Source organism: Cyprinodon tularosa, unplaced genomic scaffold (assembly GCF_016077235.1).
Source record: "Cyprinodon tularosa strain WSP-4 unplaced genomic scaffold, ASM1607723v1 ctg3, whole genome shotgun sequence".
Taxonomy (NCBI): Eukaryota; Metazoa; Chordata; class Actinopteri; order Cyprinodontiformes; family Cyprinodontidae; genus Cyprinodon; species Cyprinodon tularosa.
The window spans coordinates 1847360-1864693 of record NW_024039007.1 but is presented as its reverse complement, the minus strand read 5'-3'; the positions used below and the strand labels follow the sequence as shown (position 1 = coordinate 1864693).

The 17334-nt window shown below is 40.2% G+C and overlaps 1 protein-coding gene across 1 annotated transcript in view; it reads left to right on the top strand.

Moving 5' to 3' along the window:
* LOC119787539 (latent-transforming growth factor beta-binding protein 2-like) overlaps window positions 1–17334 on the top strand; it is a 132656-nt gene that overhangs the window by 92609 nt on the left and 22713 nt on the right. The window contains exons 20-29 of the mRNA XM_038291457.1: window positions 8272–8391; window positions 8564–8686; window positions 8797–8922; window positions 9036–9161; window positions 9335–9460; window positions 10197–10322; window positions 10754–10879; window positions 13660–13785; window positions 14042–14161; window positions 14271–14396. Of these exons, the coding sequence (XP_038147385.1) occupies window positions 8272–8391; window positions 8564–8686; window positions 8797–8922; window positions 9036–9161; window positions 9335–9460; window positions 10197–10322; window positions 10754–10879; window positions 13660–13785; window positions 14042–14161; window positions 14271–14396 (1245 nt within the window). The remainder of the gene's footprint in view (window positions 1–8271; window positions 8392–8563; window positions 8687–8796; window positions 8923–9035; window positions 9162–9334; window positions 9461–10196; window positions 10323–10753; window positions 10880–13659; window positions 13786–14041; window positions 14162–14270; window positions 14397–17334) is intronic.

Sequence of the window (17334 nt, the reverse complement as noted above, 5' to 3'; positions counted from 1 at the left end):
GTGAGAGAAGCAAGCAGTCACAGGAGATGTACGAGTGGGCCAAAAGGTTGGTTCCCTACTGCAAGGAGGTCATGGCACATAAATAAACTTTCCCTCTCACTCATGATGCTGTCTGCAATGTGGTTTAAGGCTCCTATCACTGATTAGAAATGGTCGCTACGGTACACATAGGGAGCGTTTTCTTAAAACTAACACAGTCTTTAAACTAACACAAGCTTCCAACCTGAAAGTAGCCCTCTTACATAACATCCCTACTGGCGTTACATATCCATTCCCCTCCTGATGACCTTCCACACCTCTAATTTGTTTGGAAATCCAAGCTCCCCATCTATTCCAGAAATGTGCACATGACTAACGGAAAATATTATGAATAATCTTAGAGGAGCTTTTTGAATTTTTTATTATGAATTTTCTCAGTTGGTGATGCTTATTTTTGCACTTAAAGCCACACTGTGTAACTTTTGACCCAAGTATTAGCTTAATTTGATATATATTTGATTATTTTGGGGGTTGATATAAAGCACTTGGAATGTATCAATGCTACATGCGGGCTGCTCTGCTCTGAAACTTGCTTAAATAACTTTAGAGATCCGTCACTGAATGAGGCTTGTGACCTAGACCACTACTTTAGAGCAGTCTGAGCTCCCCTTAAGCACAACAGCTAACTGAAGTAAAAGTTGTTGTTAGGTGACAAAATATTTATGACATTGACCTGATCGGACATACTTTTGGTTCTCTGATCTATTAATCTAGAGGGGAATAATGTGTCCTTGTCTGACAAGTAATTCCAAGATCCCAAAACATGAAAGGAGAAATGTTTAATTCCCCGGGACGTGCAGTAAATGGCCAAAAATTTGGGGGTTTCCTTTAACCTGGAAGCCACATTTTTTGAAAGCGCCCCTTTGAGGTTTTTTAAAAAAAGTTATAACACTGTTGCAGTTTTTTCAAACATTTTTCAGTCTTTTAAAAAAAGCAGCCCTTTTGAAAAACAAAATTGGGTGTTTTTTTTTAAATTTTATTTTTTAATACAAAAAATTTTTCAATTACCCAAATCTTTTCAGTATTGGGGGGGGGGGGGGGGGGGGGGGGGGGGGGGGGGTCAAAATTTTTCCCCCCACTTTTTTTCTTTTTTTTTTATTTTAATTTTTCATTTTAACCATTTTGGGTATTTGATTTTTTTCTGGTTTTGAGGTTTACTCCGGCCCCCGGAGCCCTTTTCCCCAAACCTTTACCTTCTTAACACCTCACCCCAAATCATTATTACCAAACCCCTAAAATTTTAACCCCCCCAAACCCACCTTTTCCCCCCCCAAACCCCAACCCCGTTCCGTTCAGCTTTTTTTTTACTAGCCACAATTAAATTTTAAAACCCAAACACCCATTGCCCCGATTTAAAAAAAAAAAAAAAAAAAAAAATATAGGAAAATATTATAATTAAAAAAAAAAAAAAAAAAAAAAAAAAAAAAAAAAAAAAAAAAAATGAAAAGTGTGTTTTTAGGGTTGTTGTTTTAAGACTGCTCTTCTACCAGAGCTTTGGATCTCTGCAGCTCCTCCAAAGATAAGTTGGACTCTTTGGCCACTTTGTTTATGGCATTGTCTTGCTGAATCTGCAGTTATGTAAGCAAACCTTGCAAGTACTCTATTGATGTTAGTCCAAACTTATATGCAGTGATCTTTATGATGCTTTGTGTTTGCAAATACTCTTAAAAAAAATTTTCAGGCTTTAACATAGTTTGCAGCTGTTATATAGCAATTCAATTCAATTCAGTTTATTTATATAGCGCCAAATTCCAACAATTAAATTCAAGGCCTTTCATTTTCAACCAATAATACAGTAAATTTGATACAAAGTTTTCTATCTAAGGAAAACCAGTTGATTGCATTGACTCATTGACTCAAATACAATCCCCCACACTAAGCATGCTTGTAGCGACAGTGGAGAGGAAAAACTCCCTTTTAACAGGAAGAAACCTCCAGCAGAACCAGGCTCAGTGTGAGCGGCCATCTGCCGAGGCCGACTGGGGTTCAAGGAGACAGAAGCAGAGATACAAAAAGCAGCTGTAAAAGGCGGCCCCGTCCAGGAAACACACAGCCAGGCAGACGAGCTCCAAGGCAGCTCCCATGCCAGAGGACGAAGAGAGCACATCCACTCAGTCACGGTCAGAGAAACAGGACCACACTGGAAAACAGGCCGATCTCCAACATCTATTAACAAGGGTGTTGATAGAAGCAGCACAGCTGATGTTTTTTTCCAGGATGACGTCACAGCCAAACAGGAACAGACGAGGCAAAGCTACTCTGAGGAAAAGCAGAGAGAGCAGAAGGTTAGAGATTGAACTAACAGATTCTGCAGAATAGGAGAACAGAGAGAGAATGAAGCAGAATGATGAAATGGGGGTCCCTATGTCCTCCAAAAGTCTAAGCCTATAGCAGCATAACTATAGAGATAGCTCAGGATAACCTGAGCCACCCTAACTATAAGCTTTATCAAAAATGAAAGTTTTAAGCCTAGCCTTAAAAGTAGACAGGGTGTCTGCCTCACGGACTAAAACTGGTAGTTGGTTCCACAGGAGAGGAGCCTGATAACTAAAAGATCTGCCTCCCATTCTACTTTTAGAAATTCTAGGAACCACTAGTAAACCTGCAGATTGAGAGCGAAGTGCTCTGTTAGGAACATAAGGAACAATCAGATCTCTGATATAAGATGGAGCTTGGCCATTTAAGGCTTTATATGTGAGAAGGAGGATTTTAAATTCTATTCTTGATTTAACAGGAAGCCAATGAAGAGAAGCCAGGATAGGAGAGATATGATCTCTCTTTTTCATTTTCATTAGAACTCTGGCTGCAGCATTTTGGATCAGCTGAAGGCTTTTAACTACAGTTTGTGGACTTCCTGATAGTAAAGAATTACAATAGTCCAGCCTTGAAGTAACAAATGCATGGACTAGTTTCTCAGCATCACCCCTGGACAGGATATTTCTAATTTTTGCAATGTTCCTCAGATGAAAGAAGGAAATTCTAGAAACCTCTTTGATATGGGATTTAAATGACAGGTCCTGATCAAAAATAACACCAAGATTTTTTACTTTATTATCTGAAATCAGTTTAATCCCATCCAAATGAAGTGACTGGCTAATCAGTTTCTTTTTCAGAGACTCTGGTCCAAAGACTATAACTTCTGTTTTGTCTGCATTCAGAAGCAGAAAATTAAGAGTCATCCAGGTTTTTATGTCTTCAAGACATGCCTGTAATCTATGTAATGGGTTAGCTTCATCTGGATTTATAGACAGATATAGCTGGGTATCATCAGCATAACAGTGGAAATTAATCCCATGCTGTCTAATAATTCTACCAATTGGGAGCATTTATAAAGTAAAGAGAATTGGTCCTAGCACTGATCCCTGTGGTACTCCACAGGTAACCTTTGAGCGTGTTGAAGATCTATCATTAACATGAACAAACTGAATTCGATCAGATAGATAAGATTTAAACCAGTCTAGTGCTGTTCCTTTAATTCCAACAAAATATTCAAGCCTTTCTAAAAGAATATTATGGTCAACTGTATCAAATGCAGCACTAAGATCCAACAGGACGAGCACAGATACAAGTCCATTATCTGAGGCCATGAGAATATCATTAGTGACTTTCACCAGAGCTGTTTCAGTGCTATGATGAGCTCTAAAGCCAGACTGAAACTCTTCAAAAAGTTCATTATGGTGGAAGTGATCGCAAACTTGTTTGGCAACTACTTTCTCAAGAATTTTGGATAAGAAAGGAAGATTGGATATAGGTCTATAAATGACCAAGTCATCTGGGTCAAGAGACGGTTTCTTAAGCAGAGGTTTAATTACAGCAATCTTAAAAGCTTTAGGTACATATCCCTGTAACAGAGATAGATTAATCACATCTAAAATGGAGGAGGAGATCAAAGGGAATACCTCCTTAAATAACCTGGTTGGAACTGGATCTAACATACAAGTTGAAGGCTTAGATGAAGACAATAATTTTGCTAATTCAGAGAGTTCAACTGGATCAAAGCAGTCTAAACCCGGTTCAGATTCCATGACTACCTCAGGTACAATCGCGGATAGAGGAGTGCTTATGATCTTATTTTTAATAAGATCAATCTTATTTATAAAGAATCCCATAAAATCATTGCTGCTAAGAGCAGGTGGAATGGACGGTTCAACAGAGCTATGGCTCTGGGTGAGTTTGGCAACTGTATTAAAAAGAAATCTAGGATTATTCTTATTCTCCTCTATTAATGAGGAGAAGTATGCTGCTCTTGCTTTACAAAGGGTCCTCTTATACAGCAGTAAACCATTTTTCCAGACTAGGAAGGACTCTCGCAGGCCTGTGGAGCGATATTTTCTCTCCAGTTTCCTAGCATTTTGCTTCAAAGTACGCAGCTCTGCATTAAACCAAGGAGCAAGCTTTCTATTTTTAACGGTTTTCATTTTCAAAGGAGCTGCGTTGTCTAAGGCAATACGCAGAGAACTAGCAACCCCCTCAACAAAATCATCAACCTGTGAAGGGGAATAAGCTAAGCTTTTGCACTCTGCAGCACTGCTCAGTGACACAGAGCAGAGAGAAAGTGAAGCAGATTCTTTAAAATTTATAACTGCACTATCTGATAAAGATCTACTAAAATTGAACCTTCTTTTGGGGGAGGAGAACTCTGTTAAAGTAATCCTGAAGGTTATTAGAAAGTGGTCAGAGAGGACAGGGTTGTGAGGAAATACTGTTATTTCTTCACATTCTATGCCGTATGTCAGCACAAGATCCAAAGTATGAAGATGAGAATGCGTGGGACTATTCACATTTTGAACAAAGCCAATAGTGTCTAAGATAGCATTAAAGGCTGCTCTTAAGCTATCGCCTTCAATGTCAGCATGGATGTTAAAATCTCCCACTATGATGACCCTGTCAGTATTTAATACCAAATCAGAAAGGAACTCTGAAAACTCATCTAAAAATTCAGAGTAAGGACCTGGTGGACGATACAAAGTTACAAAAAGAAGAGGTTTTCTTGCCTTGAAATTTGGATCAGGGAAATTAAGGGTTAAATGTTCAAAAGAGTTGTAGGAATTAATTGTTTTGGGAGTAATCAGTAAGTCAGACTCGAAGATTGTTGCTACTCCTCCTCCTCGCCCAGAACTTCTGGGGATGTGAAAATTTAAATAGCTTGAAGGAGTTGCCTCATTTATGCTCACATAATCCTCTTGCTGCAGCCAGGTTTCTGTAAGGCAAAACAAGTCAATGTGATTATCACAAATCAAGTCATTAACTAGTAGACTTTTAGAGGAAAGCGATCTTATGTTAAACAGACCGCATTTAATTGTTTTAACTTTTTCCCCAATTGGAGTTATTTTGATTTTAATTAGATTATCATGATTTACTCCTTTGGGAATCTTTGCTAATTTATTAGATTTTGGTCGTGGGCAAGACACTGTCTGGATGGAGTAAAGAGTGGGTAACAGTAGAGAAGCTGCAGAGATGTGTGTTAAACTACAACTCTGCTTCCTGGTCTGCACCCTGGGTGGTCAGGGTTTTGGAGGACTAATAAATGTGGCCAGATTCCTAGAAAGAAGAGCTGCACCATCCAAAGTGGGATGGATGCCGTCTCTCCGAATCAGACCAGGCTTTCCCCAAAAGGATTGCCAATTATTAATGTAGCCCACGTTGTTTTCAGGGCACCACCTAGACAACCAGCGATTGAATGACGACATGCGGCTAAACATGTCATCACTGGTCAGATCAGGGAGGGGACCAGAGAAAATTACGGAGTCCGACATTTTTTTGGCAAACTTACACACCGAAGCAACACTAATTTTAGTGACCTCCGATCGGCGTAACCGGGTGTCATTACCACCAGCGTGAATAACAATCTTACTGTATTTAACCTTATCCTTAGCCAGTAGTTTCAGGTAGGATTTGATGTCGCCCGTTCTGGCCCCCGGCAAACATTTGACTATGGTCCCTAGTGTCTCTAATGCCACGTTTCTGACTATGGAGCTGCCAATCACCAGAGTGGGCTTCTCAGTGGGTGTGTCACTGAGTGGGGAAAACCGGTTAGAAACGTGAACGGGTTGGTGGTGACCAGTGGGCAGAGATCCACGACTACGCTTTCTGCGTACAGTTACCCAATCGCCTGGCTGCTCAGGCACTTTTGGAGGACAGCTACGTGGGGGGCCTACTTCAACAGCCTGAAGCCTGGATTCTAACTCTGACACCCTCGCCTCCAAAGCTACAAAAATACTACACTTATTACACATCCCATTATCACTAAAGGAGGCAGAGGAATAACTGAACATCTGACACAGAGAGCAGGAGAGAGGAGAGGAAGAAGGAAGAGTTGGAAAAGAGTCAAGGGAGGGAGAGAGAGAAGCCATAGCAATGCTAAGCTAGCGCTAGCCTAGGCTAGCTACTTCTTGCTATCAGAAATAAAACCGTGTGAAACTGACAAGTGCTCAGTAGAAAAGTGCAGCAGAAGGTGCTATGTTTTAAAGTAGTCAGTTAGAGTTACTTAGATACAGAGATATCACAGAGAAAATAACTTAACTTCAGATGGAGATCCTCTGAACAGCTGCACACTCAGTTGCACACTCAGTTAATCCAAACAGGAAGCAAAATGTAAAACCAGAATTAAACAGTGTAATATCTGTAAATGAGGATTAACTGCAGACCTTTTAACTGAACATTTACAAATAAGGTAAAACCAGGGTTTACAGTTTATGTTTAACACTCCGGGGGTCACATAAGACAGGCAGCCTCAGATTTTTGGTTTCAAGTATTTGTTTCAGTCAATTGACAGCAGAGTAGTGCAGCTGTTTAGGCCCAATTGGCCAAATCGAGGATAAGCCTAATGGTTGGTGCGATATGGAAAACAGATCTGTTCTCTTGTCAGGGCTTATCGGTGAGGCCTGAGTGATGCTGGATTATTATAGAAAAAGTGCTGGACCACACTGATGGATGTCTGGCACTGCCTGTGGCTGGAACAACAATAGCAACTTTGTGACTCTTTTACATAGTTTTTTCTGCATTTCTGTATCCCATTTCAGGAACATCCTTCCTTCTCTGTTTTTGGAGAGAAAAAAAAATTCTGTTTCCTTTGAACACCTTGTTGTGTCTCTCTTACCATAAAGCATTATCTTATCCAAAAGAAAATGCAAATAATAACACTTAATACATTTCCCTACTCAAAGTCATTGCCTCATTGGGACTGGGTCATGGAGGCAGCAGTCACATCAGAAACTCCCAGACTTTCCTCTCCCCAGACACCAAGGTGCTCCCAGGCCAGCCTAGAGACATTGTCCCTCCAGCGAGTCCTGGGTCATTCCCTGGGTGTTGTCCCAGAGGGACATGCCTGGAACACCTCCCAAAGGAGGTGCCTAGGGGGCATTTGAAAAAAGATAACCGAGCCACATTATATGACTCCTATTGATGTGGAGTAGAAGCGGCTCTACTCCGAGCCTCGCCTGGATAACCAAGCTCCCCACCCTATCTCTAAGGGAGTGCCCAGCCACCCATCGGAGTAAGCTCATTTCGGCTCCTTGTATCTGGGATCTTGTTCTTTCTGTAATGATCTACATTTCATGACAATAGGTGAGGGTGGGAACGTGCACCGACCAGTAAATTGTGAGCTTTGCCTTTTAATCCAGCTCACTTGACCATCATAGACCGATAGCAACAGCCGCAGCGATCCATCTATTGTTCTCCTGCACCCTCACAAGTGAGGGGAGAACCCCTTCACTTAAGGCATGAAATCTCCTCAAACCTGAAGGGAACTTGCCACCTATTTCCGGTCAAGAAACCTGGCCTCCAAGTCGGGAGAGCTGATTTTCACCCCGGACGCTGCCAACAGCCCCAGTGCATGCTGTAGGTCTTGGCAAGAGGGAGCCAACAGAACCACGTCATCCACAAAAAGCAGTGACTAGATCCGCTGGTTCCCAAAGCATACCCCCTCCGGCCCTTGGCTGTGCCTAAAGATCTTGTCTATAAAGGTTATGAACAGAACCTGTGACAGAGGGCAGCCCTCTTGGAGTACAGCATGCACTGGGAACAGGTCCGAAAGGGATGCCTCTAGTGGCTCAGATGCTTTTTTCTTGGGCTTGGTGGCCTCCTAAAGAGTCATTGAATCACTCCTAATGCTTTTGAAACAGATGAAAAATCAGTATGTGCTTGTATGATTGTATTTTCATTTTCACTTAAAGCATATTGTGTTGTGAACCTGTTCCCGTTCATTTAATATATGCCGTTCTTTCTTCTCAGATGTCAATGAATGCCTGAACCAAACCATATGCGGTCGCGGCCGATGTGTCAACACAGAGGGATCCTATATATGCAACTGTTTCTACGGCTACACGCTCTCGCCAGAAAATGTTTGTCAAGGTACCTGTCAGTCAGAGGGTATTCATGCAGCATAACTTAGCAGGAGCTTTGTGACAGTTCTGCTGCTACAGAAACCTTTAGGAACCTCTATGGGCTTATAAAATTGCCACAGAAGTGTTTGCGGCCATTTAAAAAGAAATCCTTATTTCTTTATCCTGTATCATTTTTCCAGATGTGGATGAATGTGGGCTACTGGGAGTCTGTATGAACGGCCGCTGTGTCAATTTGGACAGCACCCATGAGTGCACCTGTAACATTGGCTACCAAGTCTCCTCAGACAGGAAATCCTGTGAAGGTCTGTTAGAAATCATGAGTATAACTCATCTGCGAATAACCATTTGCTAACGAAGGTGTTCAAGCAGTAACATCATGTCTTCACAATATACTTCACATAATTCTTTCTAGACCTCAATGAGTGTACATCTGGTACAGCGTGCCCAGAGGGGATTTGCATCAATACAGCAGGGTCCTATATTTGCCAGAACTGCGGGCCTGGGTTTAGACCATCCTCTGATGGGCTGAAGTGTGAAGGTAAGAAAAGATCTTTGTAATGATTTGCACTAATCTGATGTGTTGCTCAAACACTGCTGTAAGTTGATAATACCTTCACCTACTTGTGGGGAATTTGTCCTTTCTGTTTCCAGATATCAATGAGTGTGCACAGGGAGACCTTTGCTTTAAAGGGGAGTGTGCTAACACAGAGGGATCGTTCATCTGTACCCGATGCCAAGCTGGCTATACCGTGTCTGAGGACGGGCAGAGATGTGACGGTACATTCATTCTCCAGCAGTTCTTTCTGTAAAACCATTACTGTTGTTAAAGAGTTTCCCAGCACATCTCTCCACTCAGGGAAATTTTCTTTCCCATGAAATGGGTTTCTCTCCAGATTGTATTCAGTATAAATAAAAAGGCATGTGTGTGTCTATGTGTCGGTCTTCCTTAGATATTGATGAGTGCCAGTCACGGTCTACCTGTTCCAACGGGATCTGTCTAAACTCAGAGGGGTCTTATAGATGTGAGAACTGCCCTGCAGGGTATCAAGTGTCTTTTGATGGGGAACTCTGTCAAGGTTGGTTTATTTAGCACTTCTAGTTAAAAATGATAGCCTGTAATAAGACTTCTGTGTAACATTTACTAACTGCTTGATTACAAATCTGATTTTGATGGGAAAAAAGCGTAGATTCATTTATGATTAAATAGGTATCATTTTTCCTGAACAAAATTTTCACACGCCTTAAAGAAGTTAACATTCTTTTTCATATTTCAACCACTAACTCTTGTGTATTATCCGGATTTTTATGTGCTAGATCAATACAAAGTACAGTTGTTAAGTGGAGGTCAAACTTGCATGCATTTTTATATCTTTTACCAATAAAAATAAAACATACAGTAAATTCTCTGCAGAAGTCTTGAGGTTAAGAGGTTTGAACACCTGTTTTATTAGCAAACTAACCTGAGCTCAGCAAGTTTCAACGTAAAGAGTTTGTACAATAAATTCTTGCATCCTACCAAATGTTGTCAATATGCTCTGATATAACTTTTTGGTTCTAATCCTTTTTGTATTGAGTTCCAGTTAGTGACATCCACATAAAAATATTATGTGCTATTAAAGGTTTTTTTCAACTCTTCTAGTGCAGCTCTGGCTGTGTGCTTAGAGCTTTTGTCCTGCTTAGTTCTGGACTATTTATCCAGTCTTTTACTGTCCATATGTGGCCTTTTCTTTTAATTGAAAATGCATTTTTAAAAAGTATAAACATGGCTTCTGTGTGTTTGAGCTTTTTAATATGTGCATTGTCTCACAACAGATATCGATGAGTGTGCATTTCCAACTACATGTCCTCAGGGAAAATGTACCAACACAGAGGGTTCGTTCACGTGTGTCACCTGTCAGCCTGGTTTTACACTTTCTGCTGATGGACAAGAGTGTGAAGGTAGAGCTGAAGTTTTGTAGTGTTTACTGCCAGTGCTTTTATTCAAACATGCCTCCAGTTGAGCCAGATGAGCTTCAGGAAAGTAGGAGTACGCCAAGCTTCATATGTAATTTTCAGTGCTGTTCTAGGTTGTGTTTACAGAGCATCAGGTGTGACAGCTGGGAGCCAAAATACCTTCATACTAAACCAATACCTCTCAGACATAACATCATAGCTGGATCCTGGAGTATTCCATCATTTGGCATCACTTCTCTGATCTGTGCTCACTCCAGTGAGACACTAAACCTCAAATAGAACAGGATGATGTCAGGCAACTATCCTGTAGATAGTGCAGCCCATAAGACCATTTTCTAATTGATTGCAACTGGCAGTATTTATTTATTGGAATCCAGTGATGGTGATTTTCTGCTATGATGTGCATTTGTTTCCAGATGTGGATGAGTGCGCAATGGGTAACTTGTGTCCCGGCCAGATGTGCATTAACACCCCAGGATTTTACACCTGCAGGAGCTGTGGAACTGGTTTCCAACTGTCTGAGGACAGTCACACCTGTGAAGGTAAAAAAAAACAATCAACATACCTGTAATCAGGCTCCAGTCATCATAGGAAATATTGGCAAAGATATTTACAGTCATTTTTAAGTCCTTCTTGACATAATTTGTTAGATCAATGCAGTGCAATGGCAGCTCTGACAAATCCCATGAGCATAGATATGTCATGACTTCATTGGAAGAAAAGAAAGCAATGATTACATGAAAGAGGTTCAAACATGCAGTTTGTCATTTATACCAGAGTGTGGATCTAGCCTGAGAGGAAGATCCCCCACTAATACATGCCTTTGCAAAGGGAAATGATTTTCACAAAACAAGTCCAAGTCAGTCTTTTATGTGATTTTAATGGATGTATCTGGTGCCATGGAAAATAATAAGGGTTTAATGTGAAATGAATTCCACCGCCTTCCCTGTTATTACAGTGCTCTAAGGCAAGTTTGTCCTGATGAAGGCAAACACAGCTATCTCAATGACACAAAGGACACATGATTTCATTTTTACTTTTTTTTTTCTTTTCAGCTTAAGATTGTTGTTTGTGTTTTCTGGGATAAAAATTAGAAATTTTAAATGTAAAAAGGTGAAATTGGTTGTCTGTGCATAAAAAAAGTTCCACCTATGACAAAGGCACATGTAGTAAAGTCTTTCAACTGAAGTTTGAGTTTAAAAATGCATATTTGTTTTACAATGTCTGAGTGCTCTAGCTTGAAGGCCAAATAAGCCAACATCCTGCAGAGGGATTAAAAGTCCTCTGTGGCAAGCTCAGTCTACCTGTAACTGGAAGACAGTGTTGAATAACTATTTAAGGCAAAGGCTCTAATTTGAAACATTAGGGTTTGTAGCAGCATCCATCTTGAAAATGTGTGATTTCCAACTAGAATTACTACTGAAATGTCTGCAGGAAACAAGGTATCCCCAGGAATGGTTTTGCATTTTTTACTTTCAAACACATAATAAGTATTTATTCATAACAATAATTGAACTTTTTTGATCTCACCTTGGAGAGATGTATCTCAGCATTTAACCCTTCCCTTTGGGGAGCAGTTGGCACCAAGTGAGCAATCAGGCATTAAGGGTCTTGCTCAGAGAGCCAGAGTGGCAGTCTATGGGGGTGGGTGTCAAACGTACAACCTCAGGATTCCAAGCTATGTGCCCTAAATCCACTAAATCACTTCCCCCAAACACTTTATCTATTAAACTACAATACAGTTTTGTGGCTGTTAGACTTTTCTAGAGATACTTAAATTTGCTTATAACATTATGTTAGGGCCTTAAGTTCATGGTACACATGCTGTGATTGTCCTTGTCTTCCAACTATCCAAGAGCAGTTCAAGGAATAAAACAGGTCCAGTAGTAACACATCCATATCCCAAAATATAACCTTCTGTCTGTTCAGAGAGATCCTAAGATGATCCCTGGTGGGAAGGGTTACATACTGTAGTTGGATGTCTCCAGGGTCTGGTCCTCCACAAAAACAATAAGACATCTTTCATTTGGTCACATTCCTTATGTTGGGGCGACAGTGGCGTTGGGTGTAGAAGTTTGCCCTGAAATTGAATGATTGACGGTTGAAGCCCCGACTCCGACTTTCAGTGTCGTTGTGTCCTTGGGCAAGACACTTCACCTGCATTGTCTTCTGATGGTGGTCAGAGGGCCCGGTGGCGCCAGTGTATGGCAGCCCCGCTTCTGTCAGTGAGCACCAGGGCAGCTGTGGCTACAATGTAGCTTGCCACCATCAGTGTGTTAGTGTGTCTGTGAATGGGTGAATGAATGTAGTGTAAAGCGCTTTGGTCAAGTCTGCTGACTTGAATAAAGGCGCTATATAAGTACATGCCATTTACCATTTGTCAATCAAATTGGAGATGTGATGTGGACAAAACCAAACCTTCATTTTCTGTGTCCCCAACAAGTAACTTAACATCTGTTCAACATAGTTCTCTAACATATGTATTTTTTGATAAACTAGGCCAAGATCCATTTTGTAACTAAACAGTAAAATCGGTACTTATGGGGAGCTATTTTAATGTGAATATTCATTTTCTCATGTTTTCATGTGAGAATAAAAAATACAACTAATTTAGACACACAACTCTGCAGTGGGTCATCCTATCCTCTGCTGCATCCCCAGCATCTCAGCATCTTCAGCTTGAAATGATGATGATGATGACCACATGATGAACTACCAGACTCCCTCTATACTAATTCTCCATGCCTCAATATGGCTAAGCTAAGCTAGCTTCCATGTCCTTAACCACATACTGGCTTAATCCCTACTCCTCATCCCAACACTTATCCCCAGCCCCTTAGGGGCTCTTGGCACTGACCACTGGCGTTTTTCATTTTTCAAGTTTTTAGGGGGTTAGGCTTTTTCAAGTTTCAATATTTATTGGTTTTATGGCTCAACAATGTCAGCAATATATGCTTTTTTACTTTGGTTTATACTTTCTAGAATAAAAAAAAATATAGTCTGTTTCTGTTGAAGGAATTTCCAGTGATCACATATCAGCAAGCAAGTGTCTTTTTGTGCTTTTGGTAATTGTGTGTCACCCCTAATAACATGCTATTGCAAATTTAATGACCATCCCACATTCTCATCTGTCCACTCTTTTCTATAAAGCTTGTCAGTGCAACCTAATAAGGAAGACTGTGCTTAGTGTATGGAAGCACTTCAAGCTGGCTCGCACCTATCCATTAAAGTTATTCAAGGAGATAAGACAAAACCAGACTCTTTGGTGATTTTTCTGCTGATAAGCTTTATGTAACCCTTTATTCCTCTTACTTTCTCTAAGACATCAACGAGTGCCAGGTTCCAGGTGTTTGCCTCGCAGGTGTTTGCGTGAACACAGAGGGCTCCTTCTCCTGCATGGCCGGTGATACTGGATTCAACTCAGCATTTGTCGGCCTCTCGCATGAAGGTACGAAACAGTGGGATGTCTGGCTATGGTCACTAGAATTTATGATCTCCATGAAGTCATTTTCACAGTCATCTGTTCCAACACTGCATGGCCCTCCTCTGGTAAGACGCTGTTGAAGGCCATGATGGATGATTTGTTCGCTGTGGTCTGGAAGCTCTTCGTCTTACATGAGAAAGCGGATTTCTAGTGTGACCAAATAATTCAGAACTTACACAACTGATGCATTGATCTCATCTGTGTGTGTGTGTAACTGCAGATGTGAATGAATGTGAGGATGGCAGTCTGTGCCTGGGAGGCCAGTGTACAAACACCATTGGCTCCTATAGCTGCTCATGCCCATCTGGAATGGAGTTAGTAGATGGGACAACTTGCAGAGGTATTTATAAATTTGACATATACCATTAGCGGTTTTCTGCTTTCATGGGTTACCACATGTTGGCATGTTGACACAGCTGTGTGAGTCTATTTGTGCTTGTTTGTGACAGACATCAACGAGTGTTTTAACATGCCGAGGATCTGTGGAGAAGGAAACTGTCTGAATACGGAGGGCTCCTACAGTTGTGTGTGTCCTGATGGATTTATCCCCACCGAGGGCCACCCTGGCTGCCAGGGTAATGGGAAATCATCATTCAAATTTTTTTGTTAAATTTATGTAAGTCAGTTGTATACTTTAAAGGTATAGTTGAGGGTGTTCTTTTTCCACATAATAAGTGGTCCTCCTAATTGTCAATCATTCTGGGGATATGTTTATAGCCATCCTACGTGCTCGTCCCCATTTTCACTTACCTGTGGTGAGTCTGACATAGTGGAAAAATTGCACAGCTTGCATCTTCTTTTTGAAAGTAAGCTTGTATGAGTGATGCAACGGCAACTTTTAAACAGAGCGTGCAAGAGTAGACATCGGCTCTCGCGTGCTCCCTTAATAGGCGTTCCCTCTCGGGAGTGGGTAGAGGGTTGTGTATTTGCATTTTTTTTTTTTTTTTGTGGGTTGGTGTTTTTCAAAAATTCACAAAAATCCTCCACCATAACTTTAATATGAGTCGATAGATGCAATCTCCTTTAAGTCACTTTTATGAGATTAAATCACTGTTCTCATTTTTCCTTTTAAAAGTATGGAAACACTTTGAGCTACCGCAAATCTCCATGTACTCTATTCGGATTCCACGTGTGAGATCAACTCATAATGGTGCAAAATTGTGAATTAGAATGAAAATGATGCATGGTTTTTGAAATATTTAACAAATGAAATCTACATGTTTGATTTGCTTCAGGTCTCCTTTACCCCAATACTTCTGCATAAAATCTGAAGAACCCCACCCCCTTCAGGAGTTTAGTAATAATAAAGTCCACCTGTGCATTATTTTATCTCATTATAAATATACTTATTTTTAAAGAAAAATTTGGGAATATAAGCAAAAATGGCATCATGTTGTCCAATGAACACAAGCGACAGGTCAGAGGTAAAGCCTTTAGATTAGTTTTTAAAGGAATCTCCTGGGCTTTGAGCAATGCATCATCTGCAGCCAGAAAGCCAAATGTAACTCTGGAAGTGCTGTAAATATTCACAGCTCAGGAGGAATAATCTAATCATAGGATTACTACGGTAGTTGTGTATTCCACAAATCTGGGGTATTTGGAGGAGTAGAAAGGAGAATTTTGGAAGAATTGCAGAATTGGTTTTGGTTGGATGTGGTTTTATTACCAGCCCCATAAGTGACACAAACGTGTCGATAAAGTGTTCTGGTCAGTGGAGATCAAAACATATGCATAGTAAACAAACACACACACACACACTGAAACACAGTGGTGGCAACATAATGATGTGGGGATATTTCTCTATAACTTAATTTTAATTAGAGTTCATTAAACTCACCCTCCTTTTACTTCACATTGACAATCTTGTTTTTCTAGCAAATATAATTCCACTTAAATGCATTTAAGTCTGTGATTGTTTCATGACAAATTGTTATAAAGTATAGATACTTTTTAAACTACATCCTTCTGCCTTACATGTAGTTTCTAATTTACTGCAGAAAGGCTGTTCTCACCAAGTAGTCCTGAGGCTGAGTGTAATGAGCCACATCTTCCATCAACTGTCCCAGCATAGACATGAGTTTGATGTTTTTCCAACCACAAACTCACATTATCAGATAGGAAACAAATTGAGCCTTAATGTCAATAGAAGAGGATTTTTTTTTTTTTTTTCGCTAAAAAAGAACAAAGGTGAAATTAAAGGACAGGGTATGAGAATTGGATCATTGTTGTTTCTGGTGGGGTTTTCAAGTAATAAGTGGAGTTAACTAAATGTGAGATTGTCTAGCCTTGCATTATCCAGACATGAGCTGAGGCAGGTAACTCCCTTAAATGCAGGCGAGGTCCAGCATTATTCTTGCCAAGATTCACTTCAGTGGAGATCTATAGTTAGTCGTAAAATGTGGACATCTTTCAACCAAAGTGTTAGTTATGCAGCACTTTTGATATCATCCAAACACTTTGAGCAAATTGCCCAGGCTGTGTCAGGTACTTTGGCTTGCCGCCACAGCAAATACTGAGCCCTAATTATACTATAAATCAGCGGGTGTCGTATGTTTTCTTGCAGTCTGCCACAGTGTGTACAGTGCTGACACAATGAAACCCAGACCTCTCTGACATGAGGGAGAGGAAGAGGGGAGGACAAGGGTTTGTGAGGTCATATGAATGAAAGATGGGCTTTGGCATGTAATACCAAGATGATGCTTGCTCCCAAAATGGAAAATGCATAATAAAAAACTGACAAAAGACTGAAACTCTTTTTAACTTGATCCAGATTAGCAAGTTGCACCATAAACCTCTCCCTTTTCAAAGATTCATGAGTTAAAGCTTTATTCATCAAGTTAAAGCATTTCTTTTCTGGTGGCTTAAATGATCTGTTTTACATTTTTATGCTTTAAATTGTTACCTTTTTATTTCCTTAAGCATAATATGATTGTTACTGATTTAAAAAAATACGATAATTATTATTTCTCCATATTTCTTTCCTATCACACCATGTTTTTACCATGTTAATCATTGTCATTACACTCCAATTATACCTAATCAAGCATGCACCTCTCATTTCTACAGGCTCAGAGGCTTTAGATTAAATCAGAAGTTTTCTTATAATCATCATCAGCTTGAAACTCATATTTATTAATGCATTTAAACTCTCCCGGGTGTGTGTATATGTAGGAGGCAGTTAAAGAGACTTAACCCTCAGAATAATGCTTCCTAGACCATGTGGCATGATGTTTTACAGTTTTTACACATTTATTCATTCTTTTCTGTGTTATCCAAATAGCTCCACTTTTTTTTGTCTGACCATTAATCTTCTCTCCAGATTGCATTTGAATGCTTTAGTGTTCAGCTGCAAATTTAGATTATTCTTAAGACATCAAATTTAATGCAGCATTTCTCTGTGGAAAACTAAAAGTGAACACTTAGGCTGCTATTAAGGCATCTGGCAGGTTATTATTGGTTTGAGCGTCGGTGGCCTCGGTTCATTGTTCATGAACATTCAAACAAAAATAATTT